At 44.0% G+C, this 19678-nt stretch overlaps 2 protein-coding genes across 2 annotated transcripts in view; one reads left to right on the top strand and one right to left on the bottom strand.

The window, feature by feature from the left end:
* Nucleotides 1–936: 936 nt before the first annotated feature.
* chst2b (carbohydrate (N-acetylglucosamine-6-O) sulfotransferase 2b) lies at nucleotides 937–3560 on the bottom strand. Its single transcript, XM_064949229.1, has one exon. The coding sequence runs from the start codon at nucleotides 2884–2886 to the stop codon at nucleotides 1489–1491; it is 1398 nt and encodes a 465-aa protein (XP_064805301.1). The 5' UTR covers nucleotides 2887–3560; the 3' UTR covers nucleotides 937–1488.
* Nucleotides 3561–6763: 3203 nt separating this feature from the next.
* The window catches only part of trpc1 (transient receptor potential cation channel, subfamily C, member 1), a 48483-nt gene continuing 35568 nt past the window's right edge, over nucleotides 6764–19678 (top strand). Inside the window, exons 1-2 of the mRNA XM_064949226.1 lie at nucleotides 6764–7313; nucleotides 9152–9300. Coding sequence (XP_064805298.1) covers nucleotides 7115–7313; nucleotides 9152–9300 — 348 coding nt within the window. The 5' untranslated portion in view covers nucleotides 6764–7114. The remainder of the gene's footprint in view (nucleotides 7314–9151; nucleotides 9301–19678) is intronic.

Raw genomic sequence — 19678 nt, 5'->3', positions numbered from 1 at the left:
AGTGACAATGAGAAAGCCTTAGTTCCTGGGACTTCCCCAGCTGCGTTGTCATCATGGTCGACTATTACTGTGGTCATATGAGCTGAAATTTGTATATTTTGGGATGTGAACTCTCGGTGTGTTAGACCTGATGAAGATCCGTTTCGGATCGATGAGTTGTCAATAAAGCGGTGGATTGGGAGCTGTAACAGTGTGCGGGCCTTCTTGTTCTATACTAGTATTCATTAGCCTAGCACCTACACTACCGTTCAAAAGTTTGGGGTCACTTAGAAATGCCCTTGTTTTTCAAAGAAAAGCAAATGTTTTGTCCATTAAAATAACATAAAATTGATCAGAAATACAGTGTGACATTCTAAACCTTGTAAATGACTATTGTAGTTGGAAGCGGCTGATTTTTAATGGAATATCTACATAGGCGTACAGAGGCCCATTATCAGCAACCATCACTCCAATGGCATGTTGTGTTAGCTACGTTTATCACTTTAAAAGGCTAATTGATCATTAGAAAACCCTTTTGCAATTAGACATAGCTTTTTCTTTGCAACTCTGCCTAGAAGGCCAGCATGCTGCAGTTGCCTCTTCACTGTTGACGTTGAGACTGGTGTTTTGCAGGTACTATTTAATGAAGCTGCCAGTTGAGAACTTGTGAGGCATCAGTGTAGACATTAACAATGTCTACACAGTATTTCTGATCAATTTGATGTTATTTTAATGGATTTAAAAAATGATTTTCTTCAACAACAAAAAAGTTCACCAAACTTTTGAACGGTAGTGTATGTTTTTAAGGAAGTGCGTATAACTCAAACTTTACTAATACTGTCCTACTATCTGTTGTCATCTGGGGATGTCCCACTGTAATAACATATAATAAAAAACTAATTAATAAATAAATAACTAATAAACCTGAAAGTCAAAAGACGCTTCCTCAGAGTAACATTATAGTTATAACAGACCAGTTTAATGATTGTCTCTGAGTCCATCCATGACTCACAATGTAACATAACCTGCTCAAACAATTAGCTTTTTGATGAATTAATGCAGGATTTTTTTCATTCGCTGGTTTTTCACTTTTACAAACATTATGGATAGTGGAAAACCATATCTTTTCTCAGGTTTTGAACATTCAAAATAACTCCCAAAACATCCAATTTGAAGTGTTTTCATAACAAGATACATGAATCATACAGTGTTTGTTTGTTTCCATAGTTGCAGTTCAATATTCAAGTCATTGTTCATAGGCCTTCAGGCTTTGTCAGAAGCATCCAGTTTTCCAGACACCAAAGTAATGGTCCTGTCAAATACAACTGTCTGTAATTGAACTGAAAAATAAAACTAAGATACATTCCAATGTGGCCAAGAAGTAGAATTCCTCAAAAACACTGATTCAAAGTAAAGCTTTATAATTCCACGATTAACGGAATGGCACTAGATGCAAAATTACATTGAATTCACTGTCTTTGGTGGAAAGGAAAAATAAATGTTTTTCTGTCACAGTTTGGAGACCGTCAGTAAAGTCTTCCTGAGGTCCTTGGCCTCCCCGGCCGTCCTGACTCTGTCGTAGCCCAGGACAGCCATGGAGTGATGACAGTAGTCCTCCACCTGTTTGATCTGCTGGATGCTGAGCACTGTTCTCCATGCGCTGGCAGCCTGAGTGGCGTTCCTGGAGGACACTATGAACGGCTTGGAGGACGAACTAGACCCACCTGTCATGTTCAGAGCAAACGACTCAATGTCGTGGTTGGTGGTGAGGTTGGCGAAGCGGTAGATGTTCCTCAGGATCTTCACAGGGTTCTCCACCAGGTCCTCATAGCGCACGGCCATGTACTTCCCTTTGAGCCAAGTGGGAGGGTTTAAGGCCGTCCTCAGGGTCCGCGAGGTGCGGTCACAGATCACCTCCATGGCTCCGATGGAGTGGTAGTCTGAGCCGTCCTTCTTGTTGGCTTTGTGGTTGGGGTCGACAAAGGGGATCCTGCGGAGCTTGGGGTCCCTGCTCCGGACCACCTGCAGGTTCTCCCGGATCAGCCCGTGTCGGGACTTGATCCTGGAGTTGGCCACGGCCCGGGGGTCCCTGACCAGGTGAACTACCTTCACATCCAGCGACGGGTCTTCCATGAGGGGGGCGAGAACGTTCACGTCCAGGATACGCACCCCTTTAATAACGATAGTGCTGTACTTGAGGCACTCCTCCTCCAGTAGTCTAAGGCTTTGAGGTGGGCACTTTTTACACACCTTATCGTCCACCATCCCCACCACCTCTTTCCTGTAGGCGGAGCACAGAGGGTAGGAGCACACCACCTTATTCAGGGTGGCCCCAAAGAGTCCTAGGGAGGTAAAGTTCTTTCCACCTGGGCTGTTGTACAGCTGGAACACAGAGAGATCACAGCGGTATAAGGAGCTGAGCATGTCCCTGGCTGCCCCCTGCAAAGACACTGCGTCTCCCGGGTACAGCTTCTGCCAGATGTGCCACATGGGTTCATACAGGAAGAACACTTCAGGATTTTGGTTAAACAGCTCCCCGAAAAAGGAGGACCCAGACCTCCATGTGGTCAGAACATAGACCAACTGTCTTTTCTTGGCCAGAGAGGGTCTGTAGAGGAACCGGATGTCTGATCTGCCATGATAGGTAGTGCTCCTCATCTGGTGATTGCACTGCTGGGGCTCTTTAGTCCATTTATAGTTGGCCAAGTTCAGCATGGTCAGCACCAGCAGCAAGAAATAGGCTATAAACAACACAATCCGCTTTCTGCGTAGCACCTTCATCACAATGCCGGGCTGAGCTATTATCTTGGTATGGTTCCTGTACGTTTTGAGCTTTCTCCCGTAGCCAGCATCCTTCTCCCAAGGCGCTGTCAACTTCAGTTGTTGGTGGTATTGTTTCCCTCTCATCTGTAACCTAGGAGTGAGTGGCTCTCACCACTGGGAGAAAGCTTCTTACATTTACAATAGGCGAACCCGTACAGCGTATTGAATATCTCCGGTGGGAATTGATACCGACCGAATCCAAAGCTAAATGATTAGGTAATACCCCAGCCAACAGATTCGATATCACAATCCGATTCGCGATCCAAAATACGATAACGCAGCTCTGCCTTTACTGCAGTGCGCAAGGCTCTTCACATGAAAATGTTTCCATTACGGGTATTACAGTGCGTATTGCGTTAGGCCTGCCATCAAAAACAAAACGAAGAACCGTTCATGCAAACAATTTACGCCCTCCTTGACAATATTCAGTGTAGGCATCTCAGCGCAGTTAAAATCTGATGCGCTCCGGTATAGATGGAGCCTATATGAACATTGTACCACAGCACACAAGTAATACGTTAGCAATTACGCGCTCCAGCTTCTTCTTGAATAATGCCGCTAAATGTCGCAGGTAAATCCAGAGGTGAGTCTATTCGTCCAAAGAATCAAATATTTCCATTATTCCTGATGTGCGGTATTGTATCTCTTAACCATTGAAACAGGACTGATTTAATCAGAGTACAGGGAGAAAAGCCCTCCCTTCTCTAAACGCCATTGGAGCATGATAGGATACGTGCATAAACGAGTTACGCCCTTGGTTCTTCGGCACGTCTGTCAACAATGAATGCACTGCTCTCGACACGCTCACATTTGAAAAAAGGCAACAGAAAACATGTCGTCTCTCACGAATGATGCAGCGCCCCCGCTTGGGCCAATTGAGATATCACGTGTGACTAACACATTTCAGTTTCGCAAATGTAAGTTAATTACTTTAGCTCTGGTCTTGGGCCAATCAGTGTTATTTTGTAAATGCTGGATGTTTATGGCAAGACGCATCATTCACTGAAGTTTCGTCAACATCGGCCAAGTGCTGTCTGAGATATCGCGTGTGATTAACGTACAAAGGCACCGACGGATGGAGACAGATCCACAGTCCCCTCCCCGATTTCATCGTGGGGGACAACAAAGTCTCACAGCAATGGTAGACGTCACAACCGTGGAAAATGATGCTGTTGTTAGGATAGAATAGAAATGTAAGGGATGCTGGTCTCCGCTCTGGCAGTGTAGTAGCATTGGGTCGACTCAGCTCAGGTCCGTTCATTTATAGACTTGCTTAGAGCACTGTTATGCAACTAGGCTAATAGTAGAAATCTGTTACATACATTGTTTCAATGTTACACTGTATCATATCAATGTGTGGTAGTATTTTCAAATCGTATGTTTTGTTGCATTTTCAGGGAGAACAGACAATAGTCTACATTCAAGGTCTGTTGGTAATATTAATGATCATGTTTCACCATATCTGTCTCCTCTCATATTGTGCTGGCCAAGGCAGCAAGTAATCGATAGCTCCCATTAGAGACATGTGTTTTGCCAAGTCTCAAGAGCTACTGTAGACCTGATGCCCGTTTGAAAACGGGACCAAACGGGACCAATGAAAGATAGGCAATGAGAGCAGTTCTGCTCCAACTGGTAACTGAACTGCCTATCCTGTCCTGTGATCTCAATTCAATTCAAGGGGCTTTATTGGCATGGGAAACAAATGTTTACATTGCCAAAGCAAGTGAAGTAGATAATATATATAGTGAAATAAACAATACAAATGAACAGCAAACATTACACTCACAGAAGTTCCAAAAGAACAAAGACAAATGTCATATTGTGTGTGTATATATATATATATATATATATATACACACAGTGTTGTAACCATGTGCAAATGGCCAAAGTACAAAAGGGAAAACAAACAAACATAAATATGGGTTGTATTTACAATGGTGTTTGTTCTTCACTGGTTGCCCTTTTCTTGTGGCAACAGGTCACAAATCTTGCTGCTGTGATGGCACACTGTGGAATTTCACCCAGTAGATATGGGAGTTTATCAAAATTGGATTTGTTTTCGAATTCTTTGTGGATCTGTGTAATCTGATGGATATATGTGTCTCTAATATGGTCATATATTTGGCAGAAGGTTAGGAAGTGCAGCTCAGTTTCCACCTCGCAGTGTGCACATAGCCTGTCTTCTCTTGAGAGCCAGGTCTGCCTACGGCGGCCTTTCTCAATAGCAAGGCTATGCTCACTGAGTCTCTCTCACCAGCCAAATTGGAATCAGCGTTAATCCACATTTTGACAGCTGTTAGCGTGGAATTGACAGCCATGGCAAGCGATAAACCCATATGTTTTAGGGGCACGGATCAAATGCCCAACAGATTGAAAATGATCCGCTCACGTGTCAGTTCATGTGTTATTACACCAAAGGCAGGCAAAAATGGGAGGGTTTGGGCATGTCTATTGGGCGTCCTACAGTTGTCTCAAGAGTTTTTAGTTCACTATTAGGCTAATCTTTTCCTGAGAGGATTTCTTGGTAAATGTGTATTTTCATTACTCTTATGTTTTTGGATGCGGTCACTGCTGTATGCGCTGCAGTTCCTTTCCGAAGGTTGCCATCTGCTGGGGTAAAGGAGATATTTCAATTCCTGTTGGGTGCGGTAAACCTTTGGATATTATGTAGGCTACTGCACCTGTTGTCAGTGATTTATGTCTTGTAGAAAAATAAGTTAAATAAACTTAATTGATCAATTGTTAAATGTATTATTTGAACTTTTATCTCTTTTTCTTATCCAGATTTTTTTTAAACAGCATTGTCGGTTAGGGGCTCGTGAGTAAGCATTTCACTGTAAAGTCTACTACACCTGCGCATGTGACGAATCAAATTTGATTTGATTTGATTATTTGTACTACAGATTTACGCCTAAAGTTATTTCAGGAGATATGTTCACCCAGATTAGAAAAATAAAACCTTTAACATTAAAGGGGAAATCTGCCGTTGCTACATCCATTTGTGGACTTATAAAAGAATAAGGTGTACACAATGATTCTTGAAGAACATAAATTCTAATTGCTTCATGAGTTTAGTTCATCTGTCGTACTCCATCAGCTGTCGTACCCCCTCAGCACCCACAATATTAACTTGTTCTACTCCAATGTTTGTAAACATGGTTAGTCCTTGCATCCATAGTGCTGTCTGAATTTGAGTGGTTACATTTCTCCAGACCCGTTCTTTAGCTTTTTTCGCGAAACAGGTGGCGGGGAAAACACTTTGTAACTGCTGATTGCCCCTTGTTTCAACGCCTCATGTTGAAAGATGCATGTGTGCACCATAATTATTAGCCCTCTTAGTGTAATTTTACCATCATTTATCCCAATCTTCCTTGCTTTAATGGTACAATGGCATGTTCATTACCTAAAAGCCCTCTGGTATTAAATGGTGCAGTATAGGCCTATGTGACATTCATCTGCAGTTACACTATGTCCTCAAAGTCATGCTGCTCCTACACGCATTGTCATTATATTGATCTGAAATGCTTTGTATCTTTGTCATCCAAATGTCTTTCTGTGAGGCAAGATGGGAAAGATCACATACAGACACACACACAAAATGTGCTCATATAATTCCTGTCAGTATGAACAAATTAGAGCAAGGTAAATAGTCAATTTGTTGAGATGTTTGTGTTATGAATGTGCAAATAGAAACTTTGAGACAATAGTATTCCAAATGAAACTGCTTATTTGAGCATTATTATTGCAGACTATGATTGTAGTAGTGTTTTGGAAATACTTCAGGGTGAACTATTTATTTACCTCTCTAAATATGCTCATGAAAATGAATGGTTGAAAAACGATTAGACCCATTTCCCTTTATGACACGTCCGCGCTGGGTATTAGTGGACCGTTGAGGATGCTGGCTGCGCTGTGCCAGCGAGATGAGATTGAGCATGCGCAGCAGCAACACCATCAGGACCAGAGGACTGTCAGGAGCCTGCGAAGCGATGCGAAAAAATGGTGCATGCAAACACGTTGATGGAGAGTTCTATGTATGCACTGACTGCGTGCGGTATGTTTACATCTGAAGAAGAATAGCGTGTGTCAAAGGGTTATTACGAGGAAACAACTGGGAAGGTCGTTACGCGCGCCAAACGCCGACGCTGCGTAAAAACGGATGAAACGTTAGCAACACGGATGCGACGACAATAATAGCTTAGATATATTTATTTATTTATTATTCCGGGAAGACGTTTACACCTGCCGTTCTTTGGGGGGAAATACATTAACAGTCTTTTGCAGTATATGTCATCCCATGTGACGGGCTTTCATGGTTAAATGGTCGCTGGCGCCTAGTAGTGGGATGCACATCAGTGTCCTTCCCTACTCCTTCTCCGTCGCAATGGCCGCTCTATATCAGGTCACGGACGTGTCCTCTCCGGATAAATTTCTGGCCCTGAAAGACGTGAGGGAGGTGAAGGAGGAGACTACTCTGGATGAAAAGCTCTTCCTACTGGCCTGTGAGAAAGGTGAGTTATTTTAGGCTTCTAGGTGGATTCATTTATCAAACAAATAAGTAAGTATATGATGTTATTAACAAGGCATTAGAAAAACACGTGACTTTATGACAGCGTGTTGTAACATGTTGTTTAAGAAAAGGTGTGAACATGTAGTGTTTTATTATTTGAAACACTTCATGTCATATCACACCATTATTACCAACAGTCATCCTCTCTTGCCTTATGATGGATGAGTGAGTATACTTTGGATGAATGCCTACTGCAGCAGCCTGCATGTAGCTCCACTGGACGTTTGTCCACAGAGCTGAGTTTTATTTAACCTAGTGGAGCTATATGCTCTTGTGTAGAGCTATGTGAAGCTATTTGCTCTTGTGTAGAGCTACGTGAAGCTATATGCTCTTGTGTAGAGCTATGCGAAGCTATATGCTCTTGTGTAGAGCTATGTAAAGCTATATGCTCTTGTGTAGAGCTATGTGAAGCTTTATGCTCTTGTGTAGAGCTATGTGAAGCTGTATGCTCTTGTGTAGAGCTATGTGAAGCTATATGCTGTTCTGTAGAGCTCTGTGAAGCTATATGCTCTTGTGTAGAGCTCCGTGAAGCTATATGCTCTTGTGTAGAGCTATGTGAAGCTATATGCTCTTGTGTAGAGCTATGTGAAGCTATATGCTCTTGTGTAGAGCTATGTGAAGCTATATGCTCTTGTGTAGAGCTATGTGAAGCTATATGCTCTTGTGTAGAGCTATGTGAAGCTTTATGCTCTTGTGTAGAGCTATGTGAAGCTATATGCTCTTGTGTAGAGCTATGTGAAGCTATATGCTCTTGTGTAGAGCTATGCTCTTGTGTAAGCTATATGCTCTTGTGTAGAGCTATGTGAAGCTATATGCTCTTGTGTAGAGCTATGTGAAGCTTTATGCTCTTGTGTTGAGCTATGTGAAGCTATATGCTCTTGTGTTGAGCTATGTGAAGCTATATGCTCTTGTGTAGAGCTATGTGAAGCTATATGCTCTTGTGTAGAGCTATGTGAAGCTATATGCTCTTGTGTAGAGCTACGTGAAGATGTGAAGCTATATGCTCTTGTGTAGAGCTATGTGAAGCTATATGCTCTTGTGTAGAGCTATGTGAAGCTATATGCTCTTGTGTAGAGCCATGTGAAGCTATATGCTCTTGTGTAGAGCTATTTGAAGCTATATGCTCTTGTGTAGAGCTATTTGAAGCTATATGCTCTTGTGTAGAGCTATGTGAAGCTATATGGTCTTGTGTAGAACTATGTGAAGCTATATGCTCTTGTTGAACACACACACACACACACACATATCAAACACATGTACATAATTCCCATGAGAGGAGGGGTATAAAGACAAATAACTTCCATCATTTGAAATCAATGACAAGTGAAGCTGAGGTGGATGTTTTTATAGGGGCCAGCAGGTTGTCCCAGAGAGTCTCACCATATAAAGCCAGTATAAACATGGCTCAACAGACTATCTTTGTCCTTTGATGGAGATTGTTATTGTTACATTAAGCCGGGAGTGTAGGGTGCTGGAGTGTTGGAGTGGAGCCTACTCTCTGTGTGCAGAGTGCATTCTGCGTCTCTCTCTGTGCATCTGCGTCCCACTCTCTTTCTGTGTGTGTGTATGTGTGTGTGTGCGTGGGTGCACCCATGTGTGTGTGTGCATTTGTGTGTCTCTTTGTGTTCTTTTCTTTCTTTGTGTTTGTGTGTGTGTGTTTTTCTTCTTCTCTTCTCTCACAGTGTGCATTTTTGTGTGTGTGTTTCTGTGTGTGGGCATGAGTGCGTGTGCATTTTTATTTGTGTGTGTGTGTTGTGCTCTAATGTCACACTGTTCCAGGTGACTACTACATGGTGAAGAGACTGCTGGAGGAGAAGACAGAGCTCAATATCAACTGTGTAGACGTGCTGGGGAGAGACGCTGTCACCATCTCTATAGAGAACCAAAACCTGGACATCCTTAAGCTTCTGCTGGAGCACGGCTGCCAGGTAACACACACACACACACACACACACACACACACACACACACACACACACACACACACACACACACACACACACACACACACACACACACACACACACACACACACACACACACACACACACACACACACACACACACACACACACACACACACACACACACACAGAGCAAGATGTTTCACACATTGTGGCCTCTGGCCCTGCGCTGTTGACTATTTTACTATAACTATCTAACTATCCTAACTCTATTCTCTGTTGTTGTGTCTGTGTTTGGTCCAGGTGCTCTCTCTCTCTTTCTCTCTCTCTAACCCAGTCCTGATGTTGTGTTTGGTCCAGGCTATCTCTCTCTCTCTCTCTCTCTCTCTCTCTCTCTCTCTAACCCGGTCCTGTTGTTGTGTTTGGTCCAGGCTCTCTCTCTCTCTCTCTCTCCCAGTCCTGATGTTGTGTTTGGTCCAGGCTCTCAATTCAATTCAATTCAATTCAAGGGGCTTTATTGGCATGGGAAACATGTGTTAACATTGCCAAAGCAAGTAAGGTATATAATATATAAAGTGAAATAAACAATAACAATTAACAGTAGACATCACACATACAGAAGTTTTTGGTCAATAAAGACATTACAAATGTCTATTATATATATATACAGTGTTTTTAACCATGTCCTGTTGTGTGTGGTAAAGGACACAAGATAAAAATAAATAAGCATAGATATGGGTTGTATTTACAATGGTGTTTGTTCTTCACTGGTTGCCCTTTTCTCGTGGCAACAGGTCACAAATCTTGCTGCTCTGATGGCACACTGTGGAATTTCACCCAGTAGATATGGGAGTTTTTCAAAATTGGATTTGTTTTAGAATTCTTTGTGGATCTGTGTAATCTGAGGGAAATATGTCTCTCTAATATGGTCATACATTGGGCAGGAGGTTAGGAAGTGCAGCTCAGTTTCCACCTCATTTTGTGGGCAGTGAGCACATAGCCTGTCTTCTCTTGAGAGCCATGTCTGCCTACGGCGGCTTTCTCAATAGCAAGGCTATGCTCGCTGAGTCTGTACATAGTCAAAGCTTTCCTTAATTTTGGGTCAGTCACAGTGGTCAGGTATTCTGCCGCTGTGTACTCTCTCCAAATAGCATTCTAGTTTGCTCTCTCTCTCTCTCTCTCTCTCTCTCTCTAACCCAGTCCTGTTGTTGTGTTTGGTCCAGGTTCTCTCTCTCTCTCTAACCCAGTCCTGATGTTGTGTTTGGTCCAGGTTCTCTCTCTCTCTCTCTCTCTAACCCGGTCCTGATGTTGTATTTGGTCCAGTTTCTCTCTCTCTCTCTCTCTCTCTCTCTCTCTCTAACCCAGTCCTGATGTTGTGTTTGGTTCAGGCTCTCTCTCTCTCTCTAACCCGGTCCTGTTGTTGTGTTTGGTCCAGGCTCTCTCTCTCTCTAACCCGGTCCTGTTGTTGTGTTTGGTCCAGTCTCTCTCTCTCTCTCTCTCTCTCCCGGTCCTGATGTTGTGTTTGGTCCAGTCTCTTCTCTCTCTCTCTCTCTCTCTCTCTGTCTCTCTCTCTCTCTCTCTCTCTCTCTCTAACCCGGTCCTGTTGTTGTGTTTGGTCCAGGCGCTCTCTCTCTCTCTCTAACCCGGTCCTGTTGTTGTGTTTGGTCCAGGTTCTCTCTCTCTCTAACCCGGTCCTGTTGTTGTGTTTGGTCCAGGCTCTCTCTCTCTCTCTCTCTCTCTCTCTCTCTCTCTCTAACCCAGTCCTGTTTATGTGTTTGGTCCAGGTTCTCTCTCTCTCTCTCTCTCTCTCTCTCTCTCTCTCTCTAACCCGGTCCTGTTGTTGTGTTTGGTCCAGGCTCTCTCTCTCTCTCTCTCTCTCTCTCTAACCCGGTCCTGTTTATGTGTTTGGTCCAGGCTCTCTCTCTCTCTCTCTCTCTCTCTCTCTCTCTCTCTCTCTCTCTCTCTCTCTCTCTCTCTCTCTCTCTCTAACCCGGTCCTGTTGTTGTGTTTGGTCCAGGTTCTCTCTCTCTCTCTTCTCTCTAACCCGGTCCTGTTGTTGAGTTTGGTCCAGGTTCTCTCTCTCTCTCTCTTCTGGGTCTAACCCGGTCCTGTTGTTGTGTTTGGTCCAGGCTCTCTCTCTCTGTCTCTCTGTCTACTCTCTCTCTCTCTAACCCGGTCCTGTTGTTGTGTTTGGTCCAGGCTCTCTCTCTCTCTCTCTCTCTCTAACCCGGTCCTGTTTATGTGTTTGGTCCAGGCTCTCTCTCTCTCTCTCTCTCTAACCCGGTCCTGTTGTTGTGTTTGGTCCAGGCTCTCTCTCTCTCTCTCTCTCTCTCTCTCTCTCTCTCTCTCTCTCTCTCTCTCTCTCTCTCTCTAAACCGGTCCTGTTTATGTGTTTGGTCCAGTCTCTCTCTCTCTCTCTCTCTCTCTCTAACCCGGTCCTGTTTATGTGTTTGGTCCAGGCTCTCTCTCTCTCTCTCTCTCTCTCTCTCTCTCTCTCTCTCTCTCTCTCTCTCTCTCTCTCTCTCTCTCTCTCTAACCCGGTCCTGTTGTTGTGTTTGGTCCAGGCTCTCTCTCTCTCTCTAACCCGGGCCTGTTGTTGTGTTTGGTCCAGGCTCTCTCTCTCTCTCTTTCTCTCTAACCTGGTCCTGTTGTTGTGTTTGGTCCAGGTTCTCTCTCTCTCTCTCTAACCCGTTCCTGTTGTTGTGTTTGGTCCAGGTTCTCTCTCTCTCTCTCTAACCCGGTCCTGTTGTTGTGTTTGGTCCAGGCTCTCTCTCTCTCTAACCCGGTCCTGTTGTTGTGTTTGGTCCAGGCTCTCTCTCTCTCTCTCTCTCCCGGTCCTGTTGTTGTGTTTGGTCCAGGCTCTCTCTCTCTCTAACCCGGTCCTGTTGTTGTGTTTGGTCCAGGCTCTCTCTCTCTCTCTAACCCGGTGCTGTTGTTGTGTTTGGTCCAGGTTCTCTCTCTCTCTCTCTAACCCGGTCCTGTTGTTGTGTTTGGTCCAGGCTCTCTCTCTCTCTAACCCGGTCCTGTTGTTGTGTTTGGTCCAGGCTCTCTCTCTCTCTCCCCCTCTCTCTCTCTCTCTCTCTCTCTCTCTCTCTCTAACCTTGTCCTGTTGTTGTGTTTGGTCCAGGTTCTCTCTCTCTAACCCGGTCCTGTTGTTGTGTTTGGTCCAGGCTCTCTCTCTCTCTAACCCAGTCCTGTTGTTGTGTTTGGTCCAGGCTCTCTCTCTCTCTCTCTCTCTCTCTCTCTCTCTCTCTCTCTCTAACCCTGTCCTGTTGTTGTGTTTGGTCCGGGTTCTCTCTCTCTCTCTCTAACCCGGTCCTGTTGTTGTGTTTGGTCCAGGCTCTCTCTCTCTCTCTCTCTCTCTCTAACCCGGTCCTGCTGTTGTGTTTGGTCCAGGCTCTCTCTCTCTCTCTCTCTCTCTCTCTCTCTCTCTCTCTAACCCTGTCTTGTTGTTGTGTTTGGTCCAGGTTCTCTCTCTCTCTCTAACCCGTTCCTGTTGTTGTGTTTGGTCCAGGTTCTCTCTCTCTCTCTAACCCGGTCCTGTTGTTGTGTTTGGTCCAGGCTCTCTCTCTCTCTAACCCGGTCCTGTTGTTGTGTTTGGTCCAGGCTCTCTCTCTCTCTCTCTCTCTCTCTCTAACCCTGTCCTGTTGTTGTGTTTGGTCCAGGTTCTCTCAATTCAATTCAATTCAAGGGGCTTTATTGGCATGGGAAACATGTGTTAACATTGCCAAAGCAAGTAGGGTATATAATATATAAAGTGAAATAAACAATAAAAATTAACAGTAGACATCACACATACAGAAGTTTCAAAACAATAAAGACATTACAAATGTCATATTATATATATATATACAGTGTTTTTACAATGTGCAAATGGTAAAGGACACAAGATAAAATAAATAAGCATCGATATGTGTTGTATTTACAATGGTGCGTGTTCTTCACTGGTTGCCCTTTTCTCGTGGCAACAGGTCACAAATCTTGCTGCTCTGATGGCACACTGTGGAATTTCACCCAGTAGATATGGGAGTTTTCAAAATTGGATTTGTTTTCGAATTCTTTGTGGATCTGTGTAATCTGAGGGAAATATGTCTCTCTAATATGGTCATACATTGGGCAGGAGGTTAGGAAGTGCAGCTCAGTTTCCACCTCATTTTGTGGGCAGTGAGCACATAGCCTGTCTTCTCTTGAGAGCCATGTCTGCCTACGTCGGCCTTTCTCAATAGCAAGGCTATGCTCGCTGAGTCTGTACATAGTCAAAGCTTTCCTTAATTTTGGGTCAGTCACAGTGGTCAGGTATTCTGCCGCTGTGTACTCTCTGTGTAGGGCCAAATAGCATTCTAGTTTGCTCTGTTTTTTTGTTAATTCTTTCCAGTGTGTCAAGTAATTATCTTTTTGTTTTCTCATGATTTGGTTGGGTCTAATTGTGCTGCTGTCATGGGGCTCTGTAGGGTGTGTTTGTGAACAGAGCCCCAGGACCAGCTTGCTTAGGGACTCTTCTCCAGGTTCATCTCTCTGTAGGTGATGGCTTTGTTGTGGAAGGTTTGGGAATCGCTTCCTTTTAGGTGGTTATAGAATTTAACAGCTCTTTTCTGGATTTTGATAATTAGTGGGTATCGGCCTAATTCTGCTCTGCATGCACTATTTGGTGTTCTACGTTGTACACGGAGGATATTTTTGCAGAATTCTGCGTGCAGAGTCTCAATTTGGTGTTTGTCCCATTTTGTAAAGTCTTGGTTGGTGAGCGGACCCCAGACCTCACAACCATAAAGGGCAATGGGCTCTATGACTGATTCAAGTATTTTTAGCCAAATCCTAATTGGTATGTTGAAATTTATGTTCCTTTTGATGGCATAGAATGCCCTTCTTGCCTTGTCTCTCAGATCGTTCACAGCTTTGTGGAAGTTACCTGTGGCGCTGATGTTTAGGCCAAGGTATGTATAGTTTTTTGTGTGCTCTAGGGCAACAGTGTCTAGATGGAATTTGTATTTGTGGTCCTGGTGACTGGACCTTTTTTGGAACACCATTATTTTGGTCTTACTGAGATTTACTGTCAGGGCCCAGGTCTGACAGAATCTGTGCATAAGATCTAGGTGCTGCTGTAGGCCCTCCTTGGTTGGTGACAGAAGCACCAGATCATCAGCAAACAGCAGACATTTGACTTCAGATTCTAGTAGGGTGAGGCCGGGTGCTGCAGACTTTTCTAGTGCCCGCGCCAGTTCGTTGATATATATGTTGAAGAGGGTGGGGCTTAAGCTGTATCCCTGTCTAACCCCACGACCCTGTGTGAAGAAATGTGTGTGTTTTTTTAGCCAATTTTAACCGCACACTTGTTGTTTGTGTACATGGATTTTATGATGTCGTATGTTTTACCCCCAACACCACTTTCCATCAGTTTGTATAGCAGACCCTCATGCCAAATTGAGTCGAAGGCTTTTTTGAAATCAACAAAGCATGAGAAGACTTTGCCTTTGTTTTGGTTTGTTTGGTTGTCAATTAGGGTGTGCAGGGTGAATACATGGTCTGTTGTACGGTAATTTGGTAAAAAGCCAATTTGACATTTGCTCAGTACATTGTTTTCATTGAGGAAGTGCACGAGTCTGCTGTTAATGATAATGCAGAGGATTTTCCCAAGGTTACTGTTGACGCATATTCCACGGTAGTTATTGGGGTCAAATTTGTCTCCATTTTTGTGGATTGGGGTGATCAGTCCTTGGTTCCAAATATTGGGGAAGATGCCAGAGCTAAGGATGATGTTAAAGAGTTTTAGTATAGCCAATTGGAATTTGTTGTCTGTATATTTGATCATTTCATTGAGGATACCATCAACACCACAGGCCTTTTTGGGTTGGGGGTTTTTATTTTGTCCTGTAACTCATTCAATGTTATTGGAGAATCCAGTGGGTTCTGGTAGTCTTTAATAGTTGATTCTAAGATCTGTATTTGATCATGTATATGTTTTTGCTCTTTATTCTTTGTTATAGAGCCAAAAAGATTGGAGAAGTGGTTTACCCAAACATCTCCATTTTGGATAGATAATTCTTCGTGTTGTTGTTTGTTTAGTGTTTTCCAATTTTCCCAGAAGTGGTTAGAGTCTATGGATTCTTCAATTACATTGAGCTGATTTCTGACATGCTGTTCCTTCTTTTTCCGTAGTGTATTTCTGTATTGTTTTAGTGATTCACCATAGTGAAGGCGTAGACTCAGGTTTTCCGGGTCTCTATGTTTTTGGTTGGACAGGTTTCTCAATTTCTTTCTTAGATTTTTGCATTCTTCATCAAACCATTTGTCATTGTTGTTGCTCTCTCTCTAACCCGGTCCTGTTGTTGTGTTTGGTCCAGGCTCTCTCTCTCTAACCCGGACCTGTTGTTGTGTTTGGTCCAGGCTCTCTATCTCTCTCTCTCTCTCTCTCTCTCTCTGCATGCTGGGAATTGTTTGAGTGAAGGAGTGCGTGTGTTGTGGAGAGTTAGATATTCACAACTTTCTTTCGGTTTGTTATTTCTTGGTGGCATTTATTTGGTGCATGCAGAGAGAGAGAGATTCTGTGCATGATTAAGGTTATTATTATTTTTTTTTTTTGTGGTAGAATTAAGTATTTTGTTTTTTCGTATCGAAATTACCCTGATTTTGGCGGGGATGGCAGCCCGATTGGGGATGCCGTCCCTGTCACTTCGGCACGGTTTTAGGTGTGTTACTGAAGCTGCTGTCACGGTAGAGGAATTTCTGGTCGCCGTAGGGGAGAAGGTAGGCTATGAGAATATTACTTATGCATCCCGGATGAATAAAGCTGTGGTGGTATTTCTTAAAGAAGAGTGTCTGGTTGATCGTATGGTTGAGCATGGCGTACTTCTTAAAGGAATGTTTATTCAAGTTACGCCGCTTTTTCTCCGTCAACAAGGGTAACGATTTCAAATGTACCACCGTTTATTCCAAATGAGCTATTGGAGCGCGAGTTATTGCGCTTTGGGAAGTTCGCCAGTTCAATTAAGGTTGTCCCGTTGGGTTGCAAACACCCGGCGTTGAAACAGGTAATGTCATTTCGGCGACAGGTGTTTATGTTTTTGGACTCACCGGAGCAGACTTTAGAGTTATCGTTTAAAATCAAGTATGACAATAGAATGTATATGGTTTATGCTAGTACGGGTAGTCAACGGTGTTTTGAGTGTGGGGATGTTGGTCATAAGCGATATGCTTGCCCGAAAAGGGAGAAGGCAGAGGGAGGGGCACAGGTGGTCATCGTAACGCCTGGGCCCACTGATGTAGGGAGAGGTGAGCTGACAGCGGTAGAGCAGCCACAAGCACCTGTTGCTGAGGAACAAGTTATCCGTGTTGAGGGCACGGGATTGCAACTTGTATTAGAAGGAAATGTTATGTTACAGAAAAGTATTGTTGTAGAAGGTAAGGATGTATCTGAAGAGCCAGTTCCTCAGACTGGTGAGCAGGTGCCCAGTATGAGTGCTGGGGTAAAGGAGGTGGTTCATGTGGAGCTAGGCTCCCAGTTAGTGGAGGAGATGCCCACTATGAGTGCTGGGTTTCATGTGGAGCTAGGCTCCCAGGTAGTGGAGGAGATGCCCACTACGAGTGCTGGGTTTCATGTGGAGCTAGGCTCCCAGGTAGTGGAGGAGATGCCCACTACGAGTGCTGGGTTTCATGTGGAGCTAGGCTCCCAGGTAGTGGAGGAGATGCCCACTACGAGTGCTGGGTTTCATGTGGAGCTAGGCTCCCAGTTAGTGGAGGAGATGCCCACTACGAGTGCTGGGTTTCATGTGGAGCTAGGCTCCCAGGTAGTGGAGGAGATGCCCACTACGAGTGCTGGGGTTCATGTGGAGCTAGGCTCCCAGTTAGTGGAGGAGATGCCCACTATGAGTGCTGGGGTTAATGTGGAGCTAGGCTCCCAGGTAGTGGAGGAGATGCCCACTACGAGTGCTGGGGTTAATGTGGAGCTAGACTCCCAGTTAGTGGAGGAGATGCCCACTATGAGTAGTGATGTTCAGGTGGGGCTAGTCTCCCAGGTAGTGGAGGAGATGCCTGGTACGAGTGATGAGGTGCAAGTGGGGAGTGTTGAAAGGGATGTGGTAGAGGGGAGTCAGTTGTCTGTGGTCTCAGCTGAGGATCAGGAGAATGATATGGAGATCTCTTCAGATATGACAGCTGCTGGTGATGACTCAGTTTATGATCTAGAGGAGGTAAATGAGTTTCTGGATCAGACTTTTGGGAAATCTGTCAAATTGGCAGATTATTTTGATGTTGATAAGTTTGTGAGGTCAGCTGTGATGTTACAGAAGACGGTGGGGTTAGACCAGCTGAGTGAGAAGAAGTGGTTTCGCTTGAGGAAATTTGTTACTGCTGTTGCTGCAGCAAAAGGTGGTGGGAAACGTAGTCAGGTTAAGAGAAGAAAAAAAAATAATGATGATGATCATGCTTCATAGGGTGTCTTTTTTCTCATTGGTTTCTCTATGGTTTCTTCTGCTTTTCTTTTCTCTTTTCTATATGGAAGTACTAAGGGTAGGTTCTCTTAATATTAATGGGGGAAGGGACAGGAATAAGAGGGCTTGGGTATTAGAAGTAATAAAACAGAAAAGACTTAATGTAGTTTTCCTACAGGAGACACATAGTGATGAGGAAAATGAGGTTGACTGGGGTATGTGGTGGGAGGGGCAACATGTACTCAGTCATGGTACTAATTTCAGTGCTGGGGTGGCAATTTTGTTTTCCTCAGGCTTAGGGGTGACTGTGGTATCTACAACAGAGATTGTCAAGGGTCGGGTTTTATTGGTCAAGGTGGATGTTATGGGATTTTCGTTAGTTTTTTTGAATGTTTATGCTCCTAATGAGGGTACAGAGCGTATTGCTGTTTTTGATCAAATAAAGGAAACCTTAAGACAGTGTGACCAAGAGGGGTGTATGGTTTTAGGGGTGACTGGAATTGTACAGTGGATTTTACTGTTGATCGCACCGCTGAAGAACCTCACCTGCGGTCAGCCACTTGCCTGTCTGGCCTATTACATGAGTTTGAGCTTTCTGATGTGTGGAGAGTTAGAAATGCAAAAGTTAGGCAATACACATGGCTAAAAATTAATGAAGGTTGTGTCAGTGCAGCAAGGTTAGACAGGTTGTATGTATCTGATCACTACTGTAGTAGGGTTGGAAAGTGTGCCATTACTCCTGTGGGTTTCTCTGATCATCATATTGTTACTGTTGATATTCACTTGTCCTGTCCACGAAGGTCATCGCCTTACTGGTATTTTAATGTTAAATTGTTACATGATGTCATGTTTTGTGACAGGTTTTTGTTGTTTTGGGAAAAATGGAGGGTTATAAAGGGAATTTTGAGTCCTTGAGACAATGGTGGGAGGTTGGGAAGGCCCAAATACGAGTATTTTGTCAACAGTATACTGCTCTGTCTCAAATTGAAGTTAAAGAGACTATCAAGGCCCTTGAACAGGACATCAAGTTTATTGAATTGAAGCTGCTCACTCAGAACGACCCTGGACTAGTCATGAACTTACAGGACAAGAGACATGAACTGAGGTCGTTTCTGCATGAAAGAGTGAAGGGTGCCTTGATTAGGTCTCGTTTCGCTTCCCTTAAGGATATGGATGCTCCTAGTGCTTTTTTTTTAACCTGGGACAGTCGACGTTTCAAAGAAAACAGATGGTCTGCCTTCGTCTCCCTGATGGGAAGGTGACCACGAATGATATTGAAATGCGTCAACATGCCGTGGATTTCTACTCGTCTCTTTATAAGGCGGAGGATTGTGACTCTCTGTGTACTGAACAGTTGTTACATGGTCTTCCTCAATTGGGACCTGAGCAGAGAGTCGCTTTGGACTCTGACATTACATTGCAGGAGCTGTCCACAGCAGTTATGCAGCTCTCAACAGGCCGAGCCCCTGGCATCGATGGTTTACCATCTGAGTTTTATAAGCACTTTTGGGGGTCTATTGGGGAGGATTTTTATGAAGTGCTGTGTGAATCTTTTCATGAGGGTTCTCTTCCTGTATCCTGTCAACGTGCGGTGCTTTCACTGTTGCCAAAAAGGGGGATTTGGCTCTCATAAAAAATTGGAGACCTGTTGCTTTGCTGTGCGCAGAATACAAAATTGTTTCGAAATGTCTCTCAAATAGGTTGAAAGAGTATCTGGGAGTGTTGATCCACAAGGACCTGTCCTACTGTGTACCGGATCGCTCTATTGTTGACAATTTGTTTATGATAAGAGATGTTTTAGACATTTGTAAACTGCCTGATGTAAATGTGGGTTTACTTTCATTGGATCAGGAGAAGGCTTTTGATCGTGTGGACCATCACTACTTGTTTAAAACGATGAAAGCCTTTGGGTTTGGGGATGTTTTTCTGTCTTGGGTGAATTTACTGTATGCTGGAGCCTCGTGTATGGTGAAGGT

Source organism: Oncorhynchus masou, chromosome 30, assembly GCF_036934945.1.
Source record: "Oncorhynchus masou masou isolate Uvic2021 chromosome 30, UVic_Omas_1.1, whole genome shotgun sequence".
In the NCBI taxonomy this organism is placed as follows: domain Eukaryota; kingdom Metazoa; phylum Chordata; class Actinopteri; order Salmoniformes; family Salmonidae; genus Oncorhynchus; species Oncorhynchus masou.
Note: the sequence above shows the minus strand (reverse complement) of the source record. Positions and strands in the feature narration are given on the sequence as shown.

Coding starts and splice junctions, on each gene's coding strand:
- chst2b (XM_064949229.1), bottom strand. CDS start 2,886: ATGAGAGGGAAACAATACCACCAACAACTGAAGTTGACAGCGCCTTGG.